Below are 20,782 nucleotides of genomic sequence, written 5' to 3'. Positions count from 1 at the left end.
TGTCTTTTTGAAGCAGGATCTCCCTGTAGCCCCAGCTGTCCTGGAACTCACTATGTAGACCAGGCTGGCCTTGAACTCATAGAGATCTGCCTGCCTCTGCCTCCCAAGTGCACCACCACACCTGGCTTATTTTATATTTTGAGCATGTAATTTATTGAAAATTAGCAAAAACTATATTATTTTTCCACTTCATCTTCATGCTTGGCATGGTAGTACTTTTCTTATTTAACATTACTCTTGGACATATTCTGGTGTCAACTATTATTTTTGTAATTGAATAAGAGTAATTAAAGTAGTTTGTTATTTCATGCAGTGTAAGAAGGCAAATTAAATATGTGGTTCCTCCCATCAGTTATTACTAGGATCTTCTCCCTTAGATCATCAGTGTTTCTGTCTGTCTGCCCATAATATGAACAGCATACCTTTACACAGATAGGATCTTTGTCTACATGCTATTTTACCTCTGTTCTCTTTCACCTAATAATGTCCATATGACTTTTCATGTCCATGTGCCTGTACCTACCTGATTTTACCAGTTACCAATATTCCAGTAATATTCTACTCTAACCAGTCCATTACTGATGGATAGAACTATCATTTTCAGTGACCGCACTCTAACCTATTGGATTGATAGATTGGCAAAATTATTATACTTTGAGCTACACTTAGTTTCTGAACCATCTAGTACCATTTCTCTAATTATATTATATTATATAATGAAAACATATGTTACATGCTTCCCGACCTGGTTTCAGAGGGATCTGACATAAAATGTGGTTTAAAGCATTGTATTGGAAACGTAACAAGTATCAATAAACTCATGCTTGACTACCTTGCAGCCAGGTTTTGGGGTCAGAGGGTTTTGTTTGTATTTTGTGTGTACAAATTATTTGTATTACAAGTCATTATCATTTTCCCAGTTCACTTGAGTGGCTACCAAATCCAAAGTCCTGGGCTATTTTCTGAAGAAAATATAAAAGAAAAATAAGACATTTCCAGAGTTTACATCTAAGTTGAAAATATTAAAACACACACACACACACACACACACACAAAACTGTGCAATAATTGGATAAGGCCAAGTTCTGTCATGGGCCCTACATTATATAGTTGGACTATATTAAGATTGCTGATATTCAACCATTCTTACCTTTACAAAGACAATGTAGTATTCCCCTAACCCTATATTTCAGATTCTGAGAGGGACAATAGAAGGAAATGACCTGAGCTGTAAGCATCAGGAAGAGATGAGTCTGGGGTTAGCACACCATCTACAGAGTGTAGAAGGAGTGGATGGATAACTTCAGACTTCCAAGTATGAGGTGTAGAGGATATACAAAAATATAAAAGACTAGGTTATTTAGGAGCTAAATGCCAAGAGGAGGTGTTTTGAACTTTTTTCTTTTATCTCTTTTTTAAAAATATTTTATTTACTTTTTTTTTTTTGTCTTTTTGAGACAGGGTCTCCCTGTAGCCCTAGATGGCCTGGAACTTACTATGTAGACCAGGCTGGCCTTGAACTCACAGAGATCCGCCTGCCTCTGCCTCCCGAGTGCTGAGACTAAAGGTGTGCACCACCACGCCCAGCTTAAAATTATTTTTATTTTTATGTGTATGAGTGTATTGCCTGTATGTGTGTAAGTGCACCCATGTTGTACAATGTCTGCAGAATCAGAAAAGGAAGTTCAGTTCCCCTGGAACTGGAGTTACAGATGGTTGTTAGCTGCCATGTGGGTGTTAGGAATTGAACCCAGGTCCCTCTGCAAGAGTAGTGGGTGCTCTTAACCACTAAGCCATCTCTCCAGTCCTATTTACTATTTTTTAATATATTTACTTTTATGTGTATGTGTGTATTGCCTGCATGTATGTATGTGCACCCATGTCATGCAGTGCCCAGAGAGGTCAGAAGAGAGTGTCCAATTCCACACTGGGAATCAAACTTGGGTCCTCTGCAAGAGCAGCCCATGCTCTTAACCACTGAACCATCTCTCCAGCCCCCTACATATATTCTTAAAGTAATCTCATGGAGTAGACAATGGTTCTTTTGTTGTTGTTGTTGTTGTTGTTGTTTTGAGAACAGGTTTTCCTATAGGCCCAACTGGCCTGGAACTTGATATATAGACCACAATGGCCTTGAACTCACAGAGATCTGTCTGCCTCTGCCTCACAAGTGCCAGGGTTAAAGGTGTATGCCACCATGCCAAGCTTTAAATTTTATTTAATTATTATTTAATTTTATGTATTTGAGTGTTTGCCTGTATGTATGTTAGTGTACCCATGATGTGCAGTGCTCACAGAGCCAAAAGAAAGCATTGGATCTCCTGGAACTGGAGTTACAGATGGTTGTTAGCTGCCATGTGGGTGCTAGGAACTGAACCTGCATCCTCTGTAAGAGCAGCCAGTGCTCTTAACCTCTGAGCCACCTCTGCAGCCCCTAAACAATGCTTCTTAAATTTAGAGTCTCCACACTAGCAGTGTAAGTATCACTGTCACCTGGAAGTATGTTAAAATTATTGGATCCCACCTATATATACTTAATTAGAAAAACTGTCAGTGGGTCTTCTGTCTTCTGGCCTCTGCAGGCATTGAATATATGTGGTGCACTTACATATATGTAGGTCGTACACTCACACACATAAAATAAAAATAAAAACAAGTTTTTTAATGACTGTCACGTAGGATTGTGCAGGTAAAGTGGGAGAGAAAGTGATGAGTCAGCATATGTACTTTATGAGAACACTGTGTAAATTACTCCATGCATCCCAAGTTTCTCTCCCTGTAGCCCCATCTGGCCTGGAACGTGATATGTAGACCAGACTGGCCTTGAACTCACAGAGATCTGCCTGCCTCTGCCTCTCAAGTGCTGGGATTAAAGGTGTGCACTACCACTCTCAGCTCCTAAGTTTCTCTTAACACCATCTGATCTCATCTACTTTATTTACTTTGTACCATGTTGAGTAGTGAGAAGCCTCTCTTTGTTCAGTAATTTAGCCTCCTCCTTTTCTATTTATTTTCCTTTCCTAAACTTTAAGGACCATATAATGAGGTTGTCAGAGCTATAGTCTTTAGGTATTATTTTATTCATGTACATTATTTTGTTTCCTCTCTTTGAACAGAGGGATACTTTTGATTTTTTTTTTAATTTCAGAATGGGAAACTAAAGTCCAAGCATATATTCCAGTAACGGATATTCCTAAACTCAAACAGGATGGAACCCAGACCATCAAATTGGAAGAATCATATGACTATGATGACAAAGTAGAGAGGCAGCCAGTGTATACCTTCAGGAAAATTCACACCAGTGAAAGAGATTTCTTTTTGAAGTCAGAGTTTCCACAAGAAAATCCTACAGAAGAATGTCTTAATAAATATGATATATATAGAAATGATTTTGAAAAGCACTCAAACCTAATTGTACAGTTTGATACTCAGTTAGATAATAAAACTTCTCTGTATAATGAAGTCAAGCCAACCTTCAATAATGTCTCATCTGGTATTGTACATGGGAAAATACTTCCTGGAGATAAGCCTTATTCATGTAATGTATGTGGAAAAAAGTTTAGGAAATACCCATCACTCCTGGCACACCAAAATAGCCATGCCAAAGAGAAATCTTATGAATGTGAAGAGTGTGGAAAAGAGTTTAGGCATATCTCATCCCTCATTGCACATCAGAGAATGCATACTGGAGAAAAACCATATGAATGCCACCAGTGTGGTAAAGCCTTCAGCCAGCGTGCACACCTTACTATACACCAGAGAATTCATACTGGAGAGAAACCCTATAAGTGTGATGACTGTGGAAAAGACTTTAGTCAGCGTGCACATCTTACTATACATCAAAGAACACATACTGGAGAGAAACCATATAAATGTTTGGAATGCAGCAAAACTTTCAGCCATAGTTCATCACTGATTAATCATCAGAGAGTTCATACTGGAGAAAAACCTTATATATGCAATGAATGTGGGAAAACTTTCAGTCAGAGTACACACCTTCTCCAGCATCAAAAAATTCATACTGGAAAGAAACCATATAAATGCAATGAGTGTTGGAAAGTGTTTAGTCAGAGCACTTACCTTATTCGACATCAGAGAATTCATTCTGGAGAGAAGTGCTATAAATGCAATGAATGTGGAAAGGCCTTTGCTCATTCCTCAACGCTTATACAACATCAAACTACTCACACTGGAGAGAAATCCTATATATGTAATGTATGTGGGAAAGCCTTCAGCCAGAGTGCAAACCTTACTCAGCATCATAGAACACATACTGGAGAGAAACCATATAAATGTAGTGTATGTGGGAAAGCATTCAGCCAGAGTGTGCACCTTACTCAACACCAGAGGATTCATAATGGAGAAAAGCCCTTTAAATGCAATATATGTGGGAAAGCATATAGACAAGGGGCAAATCTTACTCAGCATCAAAGGATTCATACTGGAGAGAAACCCTATAAATGTAATGAATGTGGGAAAGCTTTTATTTATTCCTCATCACTTAATCAACATCAGAGAACTCACACTGGAGAGAGACCCTATAAATGTAATGAATGTAACAAAGATTTTAGCCAGAGAACATGCCTTATTCAACACCAGAGGATTCACACAGGAGAGAAGCCCTATGCATGCCGTATATGTGGTAAAACCTTCACCCAGAGTACAAATCTTATTCAGCATCAGCGTGTTCATACAGGTGCTAAGCATCGTAATTAATGGACATAGGAGACTTCATTTACATTTTGCAGCTTGATTGCTTAAATTTCATTTTGTGTGCTCTGTGTGTCAAAACATTTTAAAGAAATCTAATGTGCAATATACTAGCTCCCACAGTATCAGAAGTACCAGAATTAGTAAAATGGATATAATCCACTTGAATTTAATGTGAAATTTAAAAGGAAGCTTCATTGGCTGCTTAACTTTTTTATTTGCTATCACTTGAATTCGTTCCAAAAAGAAACACTGTGAGAGAATATTTTAAAACCTGTAACTCATCAACTCTCAGTGAAATTCAAGTACTTTTTGGTGAGGCCTTATAAATAAAACTTGGAAAAGCATCCATCAAGTAGATTTCACACTAGAGCTTAATCCTGAGATTATAGGGAAGAAAAAGCTGCTTTGGGGCCTTTGCTTCATCTCAGCTTTGAAGCCTTAAAATAGGTAAAGGGTACCCTCCCCTTTTCTGCTTCCTCTTTTCCTGTTACACCTGCCGTGTGGAGCCAGTAGGCTTGAAGGGAAGAAGACCTGAAAAAATCTTAAAAGATTTCTATGTGACCACTGCCTGACTACACTTTCCTTCAAGGAAAAAAAGCTTAATGAAAGGTAATCTGATAGAATAAAGGACTGATGTATATAAATCCTAGACACATACAGATTTGATCAGGCAAAAATTACTCCCCAAGCTTCAATTCATCTTTATACCAAAGCAGCCTTAGTTTCACTTGGTTTTGACACCAGTGTCATCCTAAAGGAAAAACAAGTAGGCATACTCTTCCCATTTTTTTTCACCTGGCTCAAATTTTCCACAAGTCTCCCCATGGTTCTTACTATAGCAAATCAATTTCTTCCATTGAAATACATTCATTGAGTGCCTCCTGTGCTCAAGGATGCAGACTTCTTGACTGAATCCTTTCTGTTGACTCAACAGAAAACTTTTTAAAGTCATGAAAAAGTAGGGAAACGATCTGAACAACTTTGCCACAGAACAAACACAGTCCTACCTTAAACGGATTGTCAAATGCTGCCCTGTAACCTAGATCAAGGGAGCAGTGAAAGTAGCTACAAAAATAATGTGAGACCAAGTAATAGAAAAGAAGCTTGAGTCCAGTGCAGAAGGGGCAGGCGAAAACCAAGGGGAGAAGTAAGGAGGGCATGCAAGTACTGGTGGGACCCGAAATATGATTTGACCTGCTTTACCTAAAAATAATAGTGGTAAAACAAAAGAAAATTTAGCCTATTGGTAGGAAACTAAAAATGAAATTATTTTAGAGAATAACAAAGTCTGATCCTTCACACATGGAAGTAAATAGAGATGGCTCTTGATGTGTTAGGAAAACATTTCAGTGGAAAAGCATTGGTGCAGAAACCGTCATTGATACTGTAATGATTAAACAATAAAGTGAGTTCATGGTCTTAAACAGCATAAAAGGAAGATTGGCAGAAATAGGTAGAAAAATATCATTAATCAATATCCCTAGCATTCCACTCTCAGAATATAAAGCTGAGATGTTTGTCTTGCTCATATTTGCTTCTCCGGTGCCTTGCATTTAGCACATGATCAATACATATTGGTTGAATTAATGAGCAAACTATAGAGATTAGAGTAATCAGGTAGAATCATAGGCATGGAGTGAAAATTGATGGAACCGAAGATAACTTCTATGTGCATGCATCAAATATTTAACAAATCCTATTTACTTAGTAGTAAATGCTTAAAATGAAGAATCAGAAATCTTGGGACATCTTTATACAAGGAAATTTTCCTTAACTAAATGAAAGGAAACAAATTCTGGTACTATAAATATCTGAGCATGCATTGACTCTACGGCCTCATTTGACACTACCTGTTATATAAACATCCTATAAACAGGTGTGGAAGGAGAAGCTGGAGTGCTAGCATCCTAAGGCTATTTTGAGTGTTTTCTTAATGGAATTTTCTCTCTCTTCATGGCATTAGTTAGCCTTGACTGCATAGTATCATCATTTACAAAATGCAGGTTGAAAAATATTCTAATTACACTCGCTCCACAATTATGTTAAAAATAGCAGTTGTATTTAATGTGTGGCTTTTTAAATGTTGCTTCATGCCTTGCGTAGCACCTTTTTCCATGGGAATGAAAGTGTGATTCAGGCCACAGCACAGTGCTTTGTATTTCCTGCCTTTCTGTGTTTTGTGTAAATGATGCATTTATAAAGTCTTCCACTGCTTCACAGAGGCAAATGAGGCCCTTATGAAAAACAGGCAGAATAATAGCACAGAATCCTACGTCACTGTGTGTTTTCCCCTCCATTTTAGAATTGTCTGGCCCATGAGTAATTCACAGTCTTTCAGCAAATAGTCTTATTTTCTACAACTTTTTATTAGGAATATTTCCAAATATTTAAGAGTTTAGAAATTGGAAAATTAACTGTACCCACCACCTATATTTTTCATTATTTTTCCATATTAAAAAGTAACTTAAAGACATTTTGCTTCTAAATATATCTCATAAAAATAAGTCTTTTACATAACCACAGTACCTCGCAGCAAATAAGCAGTACTTTTTAATATCTAAATGCCTAGTCCATTTTCAGATTTCTCCTGTTGATGTAGCCAATTTTCACACATACTTTCTTGTATCTGTTTCATCTGTCGAGAACAGTCCCCTTTCGTTTTTTTTCTTTGTGTTTTCAGTCAGTTGTCTTGGAGAATGCCTCACATTCAGGATTTAACTGATTATTTACACATGGTTTACATGTGGTATCCTGAAGTGTCTGTAAATTAGGAGTTGAGGCTAAAGGTTTAATTGAATTCAATTAGACATTTTTAGCCATAGCACCACACAAGTGCATTTCATCTTGCACCACAAATTCTTATTAGGTTGGCACACTGCTAACATGACGTGTAGCTATTGTGGTGGCACCCTCCCAGTCTTTCCAATGTGGTTTTTCCTTTTTGCAATTAATGGACTGACACTTGGGCAACAAATGTCTATCCTGTTTATCAACAGCTTTTCACCTGGTCATATTATTACCCAATAATCCATGCCTGCATCAGTTTTTCATCAAGGTCTGCAAAACAGTGATTTTTCTATTGCTCTTTCTACATATGTTGAGTGGAGGTCTTCTGCAAGGAAGAACTTTCCTTCATTAACTAGAAATTCATTAGAAGCAAGCACTTAGCTCTTTTCCACTAATTACCAGTTTGGGAGCTTTTTATATTATCTCCAGTGATGACAGGTGGTTCGGTGTGTTGGTTGTGGTCATTGTTTCTGATGTTTAAGCTGTCTCAAATTTGGTTAGTAGGAATCACCCAAGTAACAGCTACGTCCTCTTTGACATTCCCTCACTCATCTCTGGGCACCTAAACACTTTCTGACACGTGATATCTCAGATTCGCCCTACATTTTCAGTGCCCCCAAATATGGATTGAAACACTTCTCCAGAAACTCCCTGCTTCTTTTTCTGGGTAGCTATAGCAACAAGTTCTGGGCTCTGCACATGGTCATGCCAACTGGAGCCGCAATTCCCAAGTGTTTCCAGCCATTCAACTTTGTTTATGAAGAAGGAATTCTCTCTGCACTCTTATGCATAGAGTTATTATCTAATTATGTAGTTTATATCTAATTATATAATGAGTGATAGAATTTTTTAACTGGAATAACTTGGAAACAAACCACTGGGTCTTATTGAGCATACAAAGTAAACTGAAGCCAGGCATGGTGGTGCACTCCTTTAATCCCAGTACTCAGAAGGCAAGGCAGAGTCAGGTGGATCTCTGTGATTTTGAAACCAGCCTGGTCTACATAGCAAGTTCCAAACCAGCCAGGGCTACACAATGAGACCCTATCTCAAAAAAATAAAAAAATGGAAAAAAAAAAGTAAACTGAAGAGAACAAATGTGTGTTCTCAAAAGGAGCAAATGTAACCTCTGAAGGTCTAGCATCAGAGTCACCAGCTACTTGTTCAGAGGTAATGGACTTTGGCAGTTAATTTGGCAGTGGGTTAAGTAGAGGGCAGGTAAGTAAACAAGTGTACAGTGCTTACTGTACCATAGCTATCACATCTTGACAACTTTATCAGCTAACAAATTCAGCACTTTAATTTGTGGTGCTGGTGTTCAAACCCAGGGCCTCACATACATAGTAGGCAAATAGCTCTACCACTGAGCTACACCATCAGACCCCTACCTTCACTGAACCTGAAACTCCAATTTGGTAAGACTGACTGGCCAGTGAGCTCCAGGGATCCATCTGTCTCTGACACACACACCCCCCCCAGTACTGGGGTTATAGATGCACACTACTGCATCTAAATTTTACATGAATGCCAAGGATCTGAACTGAGGTCCTCAAGCTTAGACAGCAGACTCTACCCACAGCCATCTCCCAAGCTCCTGCATCACATTTCTTAAAATAGTTTTCTATGGATCTGTTGCATGCAAACATAAGTAGTGTTTTGTCTGTTTGAGACAGGGTCTCACTGTGTAGCTCAGACTAAAATTTGTGATCCTCCTGCCTCAGCATCCCTAATGCTGAAATTATTGGCATGCATCACCACACAGGGCTTAATAATAGTTCTGGTTTTGTTTTACTAAACTTTTAATATTTAGACCTTTAAGGCTTTATGTTTCATTTTTGTGTGTGTTTATGTATCAGTTCACGTGCCTGTAAATGTAATTTGCATCTTTACATTGTTCTCCCCAGGGCTCTGTATTTCACCATATTTATCAGCCCCTTTGAACACTATAACCATTAAAAATACCAAGCATGTGCACTTTGGTGACGTGTATAAATATGTGTTCCACACCATCTAGTCTTCCACTCTGTATAAAACGGGAGCAGAAACTCATGATGTTGACACATCAGGTTACATGTCATACAGTGACAGAGTAGGAATTGGAACCCATAACTTCCAAGCACTTAGTTGAGCTCTTGTAAAATAATAGTAAATGGAAAGTCTAAGCACAAATAGTATGTACATACAACTTTACAAAATTATGTGATTTTGGTATAAATTATGTAATTTTGAAATTAGAACATTTAAAACATATTTTATCTGTTTTCGTCTTTTCTCCTATATAGTTTCTTCAAATCTTGAAATGTGAGTAGCTCACCTTAAGATCCGCCTCTCAGATCTTTCCAAATTTTCAGAACCTTATGATCACCTGGAATAATTCAAAAGTACCTTAAGTAGTTTAATCTAAAACTGAATTGTTTTGACCCCCAAATGTCTTTCTTAATTCACTGTAATTGACAGAGAAGCCAGAAGCTAATGTCTTCACCAATAATTGTCTTAGTCCTGTGATTTTACAGTGCAGCTGCCCGTTTTAGTGCCTACAGAGGAGAGTCTTTTCCTGAAAACCAGTCTTGGGCCATACCAAAATAAGATCTCAATCCAGAAGTCAAAAGATACTTATCTCATCCTAATGGATGTTCACTAAAAATGTTACCTGGAGGCTGGGTGGGAAATGAGTGAGATGGCTTATCAGGCAAAGGTGCTTGCCTTGCAAGTCTGGTGACCTGACTTCAATCCCCAGAACCGTGGAAAGATGAAAAGAGAGAACCAGTTCCACAAAGTTGTCCTGTCTTAGTTTGTTCTTCATTGCTGTGACAAAATACTCTGACCACTACCAACTTGGGGAGGAAAGGGTCCATTTAGCTTACAACTCCCAGGTCACAGTTCATCAGGGAGCCCAAGGTAGGAACTCAGGGCAGGAACCTGAAATCAGGAACTGGAGCACAAGCCACGGAGGAATGCTGCTTACTGGCTTGTTCCTCTGGCCCCTGCTCAGCCTGCTTTCTTATGCAAAACAGGCCCACCTGCCCAGGGGTGGCACCACCCACAGTGGGCTGGGCCCTCCCACATCACTCATCAAGAAGATGCCCTCAGACATGGCCACAGGCCAGTCCAATAGAGGCAATTTTCCAATCAAGGCTCCCTCAACCCAGGTGTGTCAAGTTGACACTAAAGCTATCCAGCACATCCTCTAACCCCTGTATGTCTGATGTGGCATACACACCCACTCACACCACACACACACACACACACACACACACACAATACGAAGTTTTTTTAATGCTAGGAGCTAATAAGATGGCTTAGTGGGTAATTTTGCTTGCCACACAACCCTGATGACCTGAGTTTGAGCCCCAGAACTCGTATAAAGGTAGGAGAGAACACAAAGTTGTCCTCTGACCTCCAACACACTCACCATAGCACACACACCCACATATCATGCCCACATATATACAGTAATGATTTTTTAAATGTTCAGAGTACCATATTCTTAGAATCATAGGAATCCCTAGGCAGTAGAGGAACTCCAGTACCTCTAATACGGAAGTGGTCAAGGGTGCTAGGAAGGATGCTTATGGTCTCACCCTTCCTGGAGCCAAAAGCAGTCACAGAAGATTCACTCAAAGAACAGCACCAAGAAATACAAAAGAGACAATAAGAACAAACTGATGAAAAAAATGCATTCACTCCTAAGTATGTAGCATGCAGTGTAGTGACCACAAGAGCACCAAGTAGTATATAATGATAATTTCCCACTGTCTACAATAAAAAGGATAGGATATCAGGCATATGACATGATATGGAGGGCTTTATAGTTATAAAACATTTGCACATACACGCACAAACATTTCTTCCTGGTCTATGTAGTGTTTCCCCAAAATGGCCAAGGACTGACATTGGTACTTTATCTCTTCCTGTACCCAGAAGCGTGCTAGATAAAGGGAACTTCTAAAAGATGATGTAGTGAGGGGAAGAACACTATTAATCTTGTGAAAACTAGAAGCTAAAAAGGAGAAAGTGGGGAGCTGGAGCGATGTCTCAGCAGTTAAGAGCACCTCTTGCAGAGGACCCGGGTTCTGTTCCCAGACCCTACATGGCCGCTAACAACCATCTATAACTCCAGTTCCAGGGGATCTGCTGCCCTCTTCTGACCTCGGAGGGCATTGCATGCATGTGGTGCAATCATATATGCACGCAAAGCACACACATTAAACAAGAATTTTAAAAGAGAATATGAAAATGTTTAAAAGCCCAATCCTGCCTATGAGCTAGCTGCAAAGAGCAGGGTTAGCCACTTTCCTCCTGAGAATGGAGGAGGACTGAGAGCTGGGTAAAAAGCCATTGACACTCAGACCTGCCTTGTAGCTATTATATACTGAAGTGGACAGTCAGAGGGGACCTTGAAGATAATCCTACTGGCTCCTTGTCTAGAAAGACAGGTTGTGAATTTTGTTCTTTTTGGCATTATCTCTCCTGAACTGCCAGAAGATCTAGGCTGAACACTGGTCTGCTTCTCTTTCAGGAGTTGGCAAATTACTGCTGGGTGTAAGCTAAAAATGATTTTTACATTTTGAATTGCTGAAGGAAAAATTAACTCATGACACATGAAAAGTATGTGAAGCTAGGTGTGGTGGCATATGCCTTCACACCAGCACTTGGGAGACAGGTAGACTGATCTCTGTGAGTTCAAGGCCAGCTTGGTCTGCACAGCAAGTTCCAGGCCAGCCAAGGGAACAAAGTGAGACCCTGTCTCAAAAAACAAGAACAGACTAGAGAGATGACTCAGCAGTTAAGAACACTGGCTGCTCTTGCAGAGGACCCAGATTTGATTTCCAGCATCCACATAGTGGCTAACAACCATTTTTAACTCCAGTTCCAGGGGATCCAACATTTTCTTTTGACCTCTGTGGGCACTGCACAACATGGGTGCACTTACATACATGCAAACAATACAATCATACATGTAAAATTTTTAAAAACTTTTTTTAAAAAAGAGGCAGGAAGGAAGATGAACAGGAAGAGGAGGACAAGAATGTGAAATTCAGATTTCTTATTGCTCATGTTTGCTTTTGTGTCACAACAGAATCCACATCTTAAAGAGACCACAGAGCAGAATATTCTCTGTCTGGCTCTTTACAGATCTTTAACTGTACACAATGAGAATTTCAGTCCATTGCTTAAGCCAGACAACAAAGTAATAAAAGGACAGGCCTCCTTGGAGAGGAAGGAGAGGAATGCCAGGAAATGCCAAGAAATTAAAGTTAACAGGAGAGCTGTGAAAGGGAAGGGGCACAGAGCACATACCAGAAGTTCATCAGGTGACAGCTGGTCTGAGATTGGCAAATGGGTGACAACACTGAGGAGAAACTCTGGACCTGCAGTTCCTCCTGTAGTCAAGGAATGTGGCTCCCAGGAATTCGGGTTGAAAGGGTTTTCCAATAGCGATGAGGAGTGGCCTTCCCTATTGGGAAGTTCATCTTGTTTGCCAGTCTTGCAAGAGTTAACATGGATTCACGTTAGCACTGTGTGATATATGGGGTTGGCACACCTCGAAAGTCAGGCATCCTTCAACTCCTTCCATCCTTCAAACAAGTCTGCAAGGAGGGCTACTTCTCAGAATTAGGCCCTTTTTCATTCCTTGTTGTTTGCCCTCTCTCTAACCAACCCCTATGGATACCAACTTCCTCCAGCTACACAGACTGGTCCTTGTAGATGACTACTGTCAGAAGCTGGGTAGTGACAGCCAGGTCACCTCCCCAAAGTCATCAGAACTTCCTGCCACTCCCTGAACCACACACCAGACTCAGGCTGAAAGAGCTGCTGGGTCACTGGGAAATGTGGTACTGGGAAATGTAGTCCTGCACCTGCTTAGCATATCTGTCCAGAGCCCCACCTGTGCCTTGAGAACCAGGAAAGGCATGGTGGAATGGGATGCACCATTTCAGGTAATGCAGACTAAAAAATTAAGTAAGAGGCAGGTATGGGTACAAGCCTATAAACCCAGCACTGAAGCAGGAGGATTGCAGTGAGTTCAAGACCAGCCAGAGTTACAGAGTGAGACCCTGTCTCAAAAAAAGAAAGAAAAAGAAAAAGGAAAAGTTTGGGGAGATGCCAGAAGGGGGAGGTGATTGCAGCTGAAGCTGAGGACCAGAGATAGGATGTCCAGCACTGAAGTGCGTGCCAGTGGGCCTGGCGAGCGCAGACAGAAGCTGACTAGCCAGATTAACCCTGTCAGCTAGCTATGGCTTCAGTTGAGAGACCCTCCCCAAAGAAAACCATAGAGAACCACAGAGGACTCCAAATGTCAACCTCTGGCCTCTGCCTCACCTACACACACTTTCAAACATGATACACATATAAAGAATTCAGAATTTGTTAAGATCTCACTCTGAAAGGTGGATTGGGAGCTAAAGGGAGAAGAAATCCATGCCATCAGAGCAACGCCAGCACATCAGGTGAGCTAGTTTAAGGAGGTCTGTTCCACTTGTTGACTAGCTTTGTCTAACTGATCGCAGTAATCCCCATTACAGTACCTACTGGTATCCATCCTCTCTCCCCCCACCCAATGAGAAGATAAGCAGCTTTCTCAGTGACCTCAAAATGAACCCAAAGATATGCCTGTGGACTGCCTTCAGAAGTTCTCCCACCTTCACTCCCACCTCTGCCCAGCCACGCTTCACAAGAGACACATCTGCTTGCCCCCATTATTTTGAAGCCCTTACCAACAACATTTCATCTGTAATCATTTCAGTATAAATTTATAAGACAGGGACTAAATATCACATCTCTTTAAATTGTTTATTTTATGTGTAAAAGTTTTTTGCCCCCACATATACATGTATTTGCACCATGTGCATTCAATACCCACAGAGGCCAGAAAAGGGTGTCAGAACCCCTGGAATGAATGCATTTATACACATGCAGGCAAAACACACATGCGTAAAATAAAAACAAATTCAATTTTTTAAGAATACTCAATGGGGCTGCAGCGAAAGCTCAGTGGTTGAGAGCACTGACTGCTCTTGCAGAGGACCCAGGTTCAGGTCTCAGCCCCCACATAGTGGCTAATAACCATCCATAACTCCAGTTCCAGGGGATTCTCTGACCTCAGTTTTAGAACTATTTTACATTATGAATTTCAGGGTTTTCATGTACGTACAAAATTTTCTGCTCTCATAGAAACATACAGTTTAATTACAGCAAAAATTAGACTGTTTTCCTACTATTATTCCTCAGTAGGTATCAAATGAGTATATCTTGAATTGTAGTGTGTTAAATATTTGATTTTTAAAATTGCTATTTATTTCTTAGTTTCTTTTACTGTGATAATGTACCCTGATAAAGGCAACATAAGGAGAAAAGGCCTATTTTTTTAAGATTTATTTTATTATTTGTGTATGTGTGTGTGTGTGTGTGTGTGTGTGTGTGTGTGTGTGTACAAGTATGTGGATGCCTGCAGAGGCCAGAAGAGGGCATCAGATTCCCCTGGATCTGTTGTCCCAGGCAGTTGTAAGCCAAACAGTGTGAGTACTGAGAACTGAATTCCAGTCCTCAGAAAAAGCAACAAGTGCTCTTACTACTGAGCATCTCTCCAACCCCAGAGAAAGAGTTTACTTGGCTCACAATTCCAGGCTACAGTGATCATTGCAGAGCAGTAGGAACTTGAAGTAGCTGGTCACATTTCATCCATAGGCAAGAGCAGAGAACAGTGAATTAATGTATGCATGCTGATATTGGCGCACTGTCTCCATTCCTACACAATTCAGAGTCCTCTGTCTGGGGAGTGCTGCCACTCTCAGTGGACAGGTCTTCCCACCTCAAATAACATAATCCAGACAGTCCCTCCCAGGCCCACCTAATCTACACTGTCCCTCATTGAGACTCCTTTCCCAGGTGATTCTAGATTGTGTCAAGTTGACAAGTAACACTACCCATCACACTTGCTGACTTGAGTCTCGTAAAATGTTACATGAATTTTGGCTTAAGATTAGAACAGAATTCCCAACAATTTCTAAAATTTCCCTAAATATATATCTGACATTTTGTACTTTGTATTTACGTAAAGCTGAATTCTCAACCTTGAACTTTTAAAAATGGCTTAGTCTTTTTTTATTTTGTATGAATGTATTGGCTGCATGTATGTAAGTGCATCTGTGTCATGTAGTGCCCGTGGAGGTCAAAAGAGAGTGTCAGATTCCCCTGGAACTGGAATTATGAATAGTTGTTAACTGTCATATGGGTGCTGTGAATTGAACCCCAGTCTGCTACAAGAGCATCCAGTGCTCTTTAACACTGAGCCATCTCTCCAGCCCCAAACTTGACTTTTTATAAAACCAAAATATCAATCAACTCTGAAAAATGTTGAAGATGATCTGTGTCCTGCAGTATCAAATATTCAGCAAGATTTAATTCTCTCTGTAAAAATAAATAAGCACATCCACCTCATTAGTAGATAAATTAGCTTTCATCTTTAGTAAATAGTAAAATTTTATGTACTCCAAAAATTGCTTTAAAATAATTTTTATTTTTATTTCTTCATTATCAGTAAATGTTTGGTTTGTATGCATGTTTTATATACCTATACACATAGGGTCACATAAATTTTTCTGCAACAAAAGGAGTCCCAAAGGCCAAGTATGGTCGACCATGGCTTTAATTCTAGCACTTGAGAGGCAGAAGCAAATGATCTCTGTAAGTTCAAGGCCAGCTTGGTCTACATAATGAGTTCTATGCCAGTCAGGGCTATATAGTAAGACTCTTTCTCAAAAAATAAAGGGGAAGTCATGAGTGGAAAATTTTAAGAAGCCTTGGAGTAACGATGTCCAGGTCCTAATTCCTGCGCTTATTGATGTGGGGGTTGGTTGGTTGGGGGGTTGGTTTTTTTTTTTTTTTTTTTTTTTTTTTTTTTTTTTTTTTTTTTTTTGATCCAAGTGCTGAGATTACAGTTTATGCAGTGCTGGGGATTGAATTGAGAGCCTCATACATGTTAACCCAGTGCTCCCCAGTCCTTGTAAATGGTTATTTTAATGAAAAGTGACGTGGGGAGAGTCTTGAGATAGGTAAACCATCCTGGAATCTGAGGATTGGGAAGTGATATCATAAATGCAGTGGAAGAGCAAGCAGAGGAAAGTGTCAGAGAGAGGGTAACAGGACTCCTGAGGCTAAGGCGGGAAGGACCGACACACTCCTGCACCAAGGAGCAAGCCACCAGCCAGAAGAGCCAAGAGTAGACTTTACCCTCCCACTAGGGGGAGCAATGACTGACATCTGGAGGTGGGTCCAGAGTCACTGACTTTATTTCAAATTTTATCACTTCCCACTCCTCAGAAACGTGTTGTAAATCATCAAGTTTGTGGTGCTTTGTTACAAGAGCCATAAGGAAATTAATACATGTTCATCTGTTTTATTCTAATTTCAAAATTGGGGATTGCTTTTTCTGTAATTTATTTTTATTTTATAATTAAAAGTTTTCATGTCCTCAAAGTAAAATCCGACCAGGCGTGGTAGCCCATGCCTTTAGTCCCAGCAAAAGTAGGCAGATCTCTATGATTTCGAGGTCAGTCTGGTCTACATAGCAAGTTCCAGGCCTGCCAGTGCTGTGCAGTGAAACCCTGTCTCAAAAAAAAAAAAAAAACAAAAAGTAAAATCCATAAAACTAAGTAAATCCACAGGAATCCAGCTTCTATTTCTAGACCCTCACCCAATTCTCCTCTTCACCCATAGTTAACCATTTTCACTCTTATGGTTTATTCTCCCATTTGTTAACAGGAGATACACATTCAGTTATTCATTTCCTTGATGTCCTTTCTTGGATAACAAGTCACATACTATATGCACTCAAGTCACATCTCTCCACCTTAGTTTTGTCCACCTGAAAATATATCCTGAAGATGAAAGTAGACCTGACCATGGTCTCAGCTCTGTTCACGTTAGAGACTGCCTAGTCCTGTCCTCATCTGTCACTGGCATCTTCGCCTCTGCTCTTCCCTGTCCCCTTCCCAGAGGTTTTTCTGAAGGTTCTCTGGTCCACACTGCCCTTTTTTCTTTTCAGTCACTCCCTTTCAATCTTCAACTCTCAGCTGAAAATTCCCAGTTTGAATGATATCTTTTTTTATTTTTTATTTTCTTATTTTTTTGGTCTTTTTGAAACAAGATCTCCCTGTAGCCCCAGCTGGCCTGGAACTCACTATGTAGACCAGGCTGGCCTTGAACTTACAGAGATCTGCCTGCCTCTGCCTCCCAAGTGCTGGGATTACAGGCATGTGCCACCATGCCCAGCCTGGATGATATCTTTTTTTAAAGAACATTCATTACATTTATTTGCTTGCTCGCATGTTTGTTTATGGGGGGCGGGGCACACATGTGCCACAGGAGGTCAGAGGATAACTTGGCAGGAGTTGGTTCTCTCCCTCTACCATGTGGTTTCCAGGGAATATGAGTTTCAGGGGTGGAACTCAGGACATCAGCCTTAGTAGCAAGCACCTTTACCCTAAGCTGAGCCATCTCACCAGTCCAAGTTCCAGTTTTAGTTTATTTTTTTTTACTTATTTTTACTTTATGTGTTTTGTTTTGACTGTATGCATGGAAGTGCATCATGCAATTCCAGAAGAGACCAGAAGGGGGCATCAGATTGCCTAGAACTGGAGTTGTAGACAGCCTCCATATGGGTGCTGGAAATCCAACTCAAGTCCTCTGCAAGAGAAGTCAGTGCTGTTAATCACTGAGCTATCTCTAGCCCCTTAGATTCTTGATCTGTGGCCTCTTCCAAGCTCTAGTCCCAAACTTTTTCCCACCTGACCATGATATATAGTAACAGTGTAACAGTCAACCCATATATAGAAAGACTTGGGTCACCTTTAATATATTCCCCCCACCTCCTCATTCTGTGTAGTTCATTCCTTCCCAACTTTTTTAATGCAAAGAACTGCAATTTCCAGCAAGAGAAGACTAGTTTGCAAAACAGGCATGTAACTGTCCAACAACAAAAAAGATCTGAGAAAATCTACCTTGTGGAAATGGCTTTCCTAGATAATAAAAAAGTTCAGTTCAGGAAATATAGTACCTTCCAGAGCAGGAGTTTCATGTCCAAATGTAGCTGATTTATTTAAAATTTTTTCATTATCAAAGGTTGAATATATTTAAGGTTTATAACTGTGATTATTTGATATATACTGTGCAATGCTTATCCCAAATTAATTAACATGACATTAGCTCTCCAGAGCCTGATCCTCTGTCACTGAGTGTTTGCATGTGACCAACATCTCTTTATTTCATCACCTCCCAAATGTTGAACACTTTTTAAAAAATTTATTATTTTTATTTTATGAGTGTATTGCCTGCATGTATGTGAGTGCACCCATGTGCGGAGGTCAGATGAGCGCTTTGGGTTCCCCTGGAACTGGAGTTAAGGACGGTTCATGGCCACCATGTGGGCACTGGGAATTGAACCTGGGTCCTCTGCAAGAGCAGTCAGTGCTCTTAACTGTTGAGCCATCTCTCCAGCCCCCACCTCCCAATTTTTATTTCTTCTTTTGCACTGACTGTGCTCTGTTATTTCTTATCTCTATTTCTAACTTTTTTTTTTTACCATTTAATTGTCAGAAGTATTACTTTTTAATTTTTTAATTTTATTAAATAGTATTTTGTGTAAGACCTGTGTTTGGGGGCATGTGTGCCACAGTGCACATGTGGACGTCAGAGGACAGCTGTGTGGAGTCAGTTCTCTCTTTCCACATTTATGTGGATTCCAGAGATTGAGCTCAGGTCACCAGGTTTGCATGGGAACTCCTTACTTGCTGAGAACATCTCACCAACCCTTAGTGGAAGTATCTTTGTTTCTCATTGGTTTTTTTGTTTGTTAGGGTGCTGGGAACCAACCCAGGACATCATTCATGATAAGCACATGCTCTACTACTGAGCTACATCTGATAGTGTGAGTGGCATGGGGTAGATTACACCCCCGAGATGGCTAATCTTGGTTGTCAACTTGCCACACCTGGAATGAGTGAACCTTAATTAAAGAATTTCCTCCATCAGATCCACCTGAGGACATGTCTGTGAGGCATTTTCTTGATTGCTAATTGATGTAGGAGGTCCCAGCCCACTATGGGCAGCGCCATCCCACTGCAGGTGGGCCTATGCTATATAAGAAAGGTAGCTGAGCAAGCCAGTAAGCAGCATTCCTCCATGGTTCCTGCCTTTGCTCTTGCAAAGTGAATTCCTGCTCTAACTTCTCTCAGTGATGGACTGTTACCTGGAGGTGTAAACTGAAATAAACCCTTTCCTGCCTAAGCTGCTTTTGGTGTTGGTGTTTATCACAGCAACAGGAAGGCAGAACATCCCCTACAAAGATGTGTAGCAGCCCTAATCCTTGGTGCCTGTGAATGAGATCGTCCATGTAAATGGGGTCTTTGTGATGCAATAGGTAAATTGAGGTTTTCTGGGTTCAAGTGAACCCTGATCCACTGGCTGTGACCTTACAAAATGAGGGAAATTTGGACACAGACACAAACACCACGAGATGAGGATGCATACAGAACCAGAGGTTGGGGTGCTGCACCTACATATAAAGGAATACCCAACCACTGGAAGAGACTCCCTAGAGCCTATGGCGGAGCTAGCCCTGCCAGCATCTTGACCATGGGAGAAAACATCTGTGCTGGTTTCAGTCACCCAGTTTGTAGTTCTTTTTTTATAACAGCCCCTATTATCCTAATACATCATCCTTGGGATTATAAAGCAGACAGATAAAAGGCCCACAGCAGTTTCCACATGCCCCTCCTTCTCTCCCTCAACAGCCCTATTGCCATTTAAAGAGATCCAACTTAACAACCTGGAAGATCAGCTTCTGAACTTATTTAACCCAGTTCCTACTGGTGGGTGTTGAGATTTCCCCAACTGTTTACTATTCAATGTAATGTTGCCATGAACCTCCTTTGTAAGTGTCTCTGTGTACGTGCCTATGAGAGAGAGAGAGAGAGAGAGAGAGAGAGAGAGAGAGAGAGAGACCCTGTGTTTGTAATATTTGACTTTTTAAAAATATTTTTATTTTGTGTATGAGTGTATTACCTGCATGTATGTGAGTGCATCTGTGTTGTGCAATGCCGCGGAGATCAGAAGAGGGCTTAGATTTCCCTGGAACTGGAGTTAAGGACGGTTTGTAGCCTCCATGTGGGTGCTGGGAATCGAACCCAGGTCCTCTGCGAGAGCAGTCAGTGCTCTTAACCGCTGAGCCATCTCTCCAGCCCCTAATATTTGACTTTTTAAGCGGAGAAATCAAAATCAT

General features: G+C 40.5%; 1 protein-coding gene across 1 annotated transcript in view; it reads left to right on the top strand.

Moving 5' to 3' along the window:
• Window positions 1–9,663, top strand: part of Znf287 (zinc finger protein 287) — a 20,574-nt gene extending 10,911 nt beyond the window's left edge. The window contains exon 6 of the mRNA XM_008847119.3: window positions 3,149–9,663. Coding sequence (XP_008845341.1) covers window positions 3,149–4,716 — 1,568 coding nt within the window. The 3' untranslated portion in view covers window positions 4,717–9,663. The remainder of the gene's footprint in view (window positions 1–3,148) is intronic.
• Window positions 9,664–20,782: the final 11,119 nt, after the last annotated feature.

The sequence above is a fragment of the Nannospalax galili genome, unplaced genomic scaffold (assembly GCF_000622305.1).
Source record: "Nannospalax galili isolate Female #2095 unplaced genomic scaffold, S.galili_v1.0 scaffold1283, whole genome shotgun sequence".
Taxonomy (NCBI): Eukaryota; Metazoa; Chordata; class Mammalia; order Rodentia; family Spalacidae; genus Nannospalax; species Nannospalax galili.
This window is presented reverse-complemented; position numbering and strand designations above follow the sequence as displayed.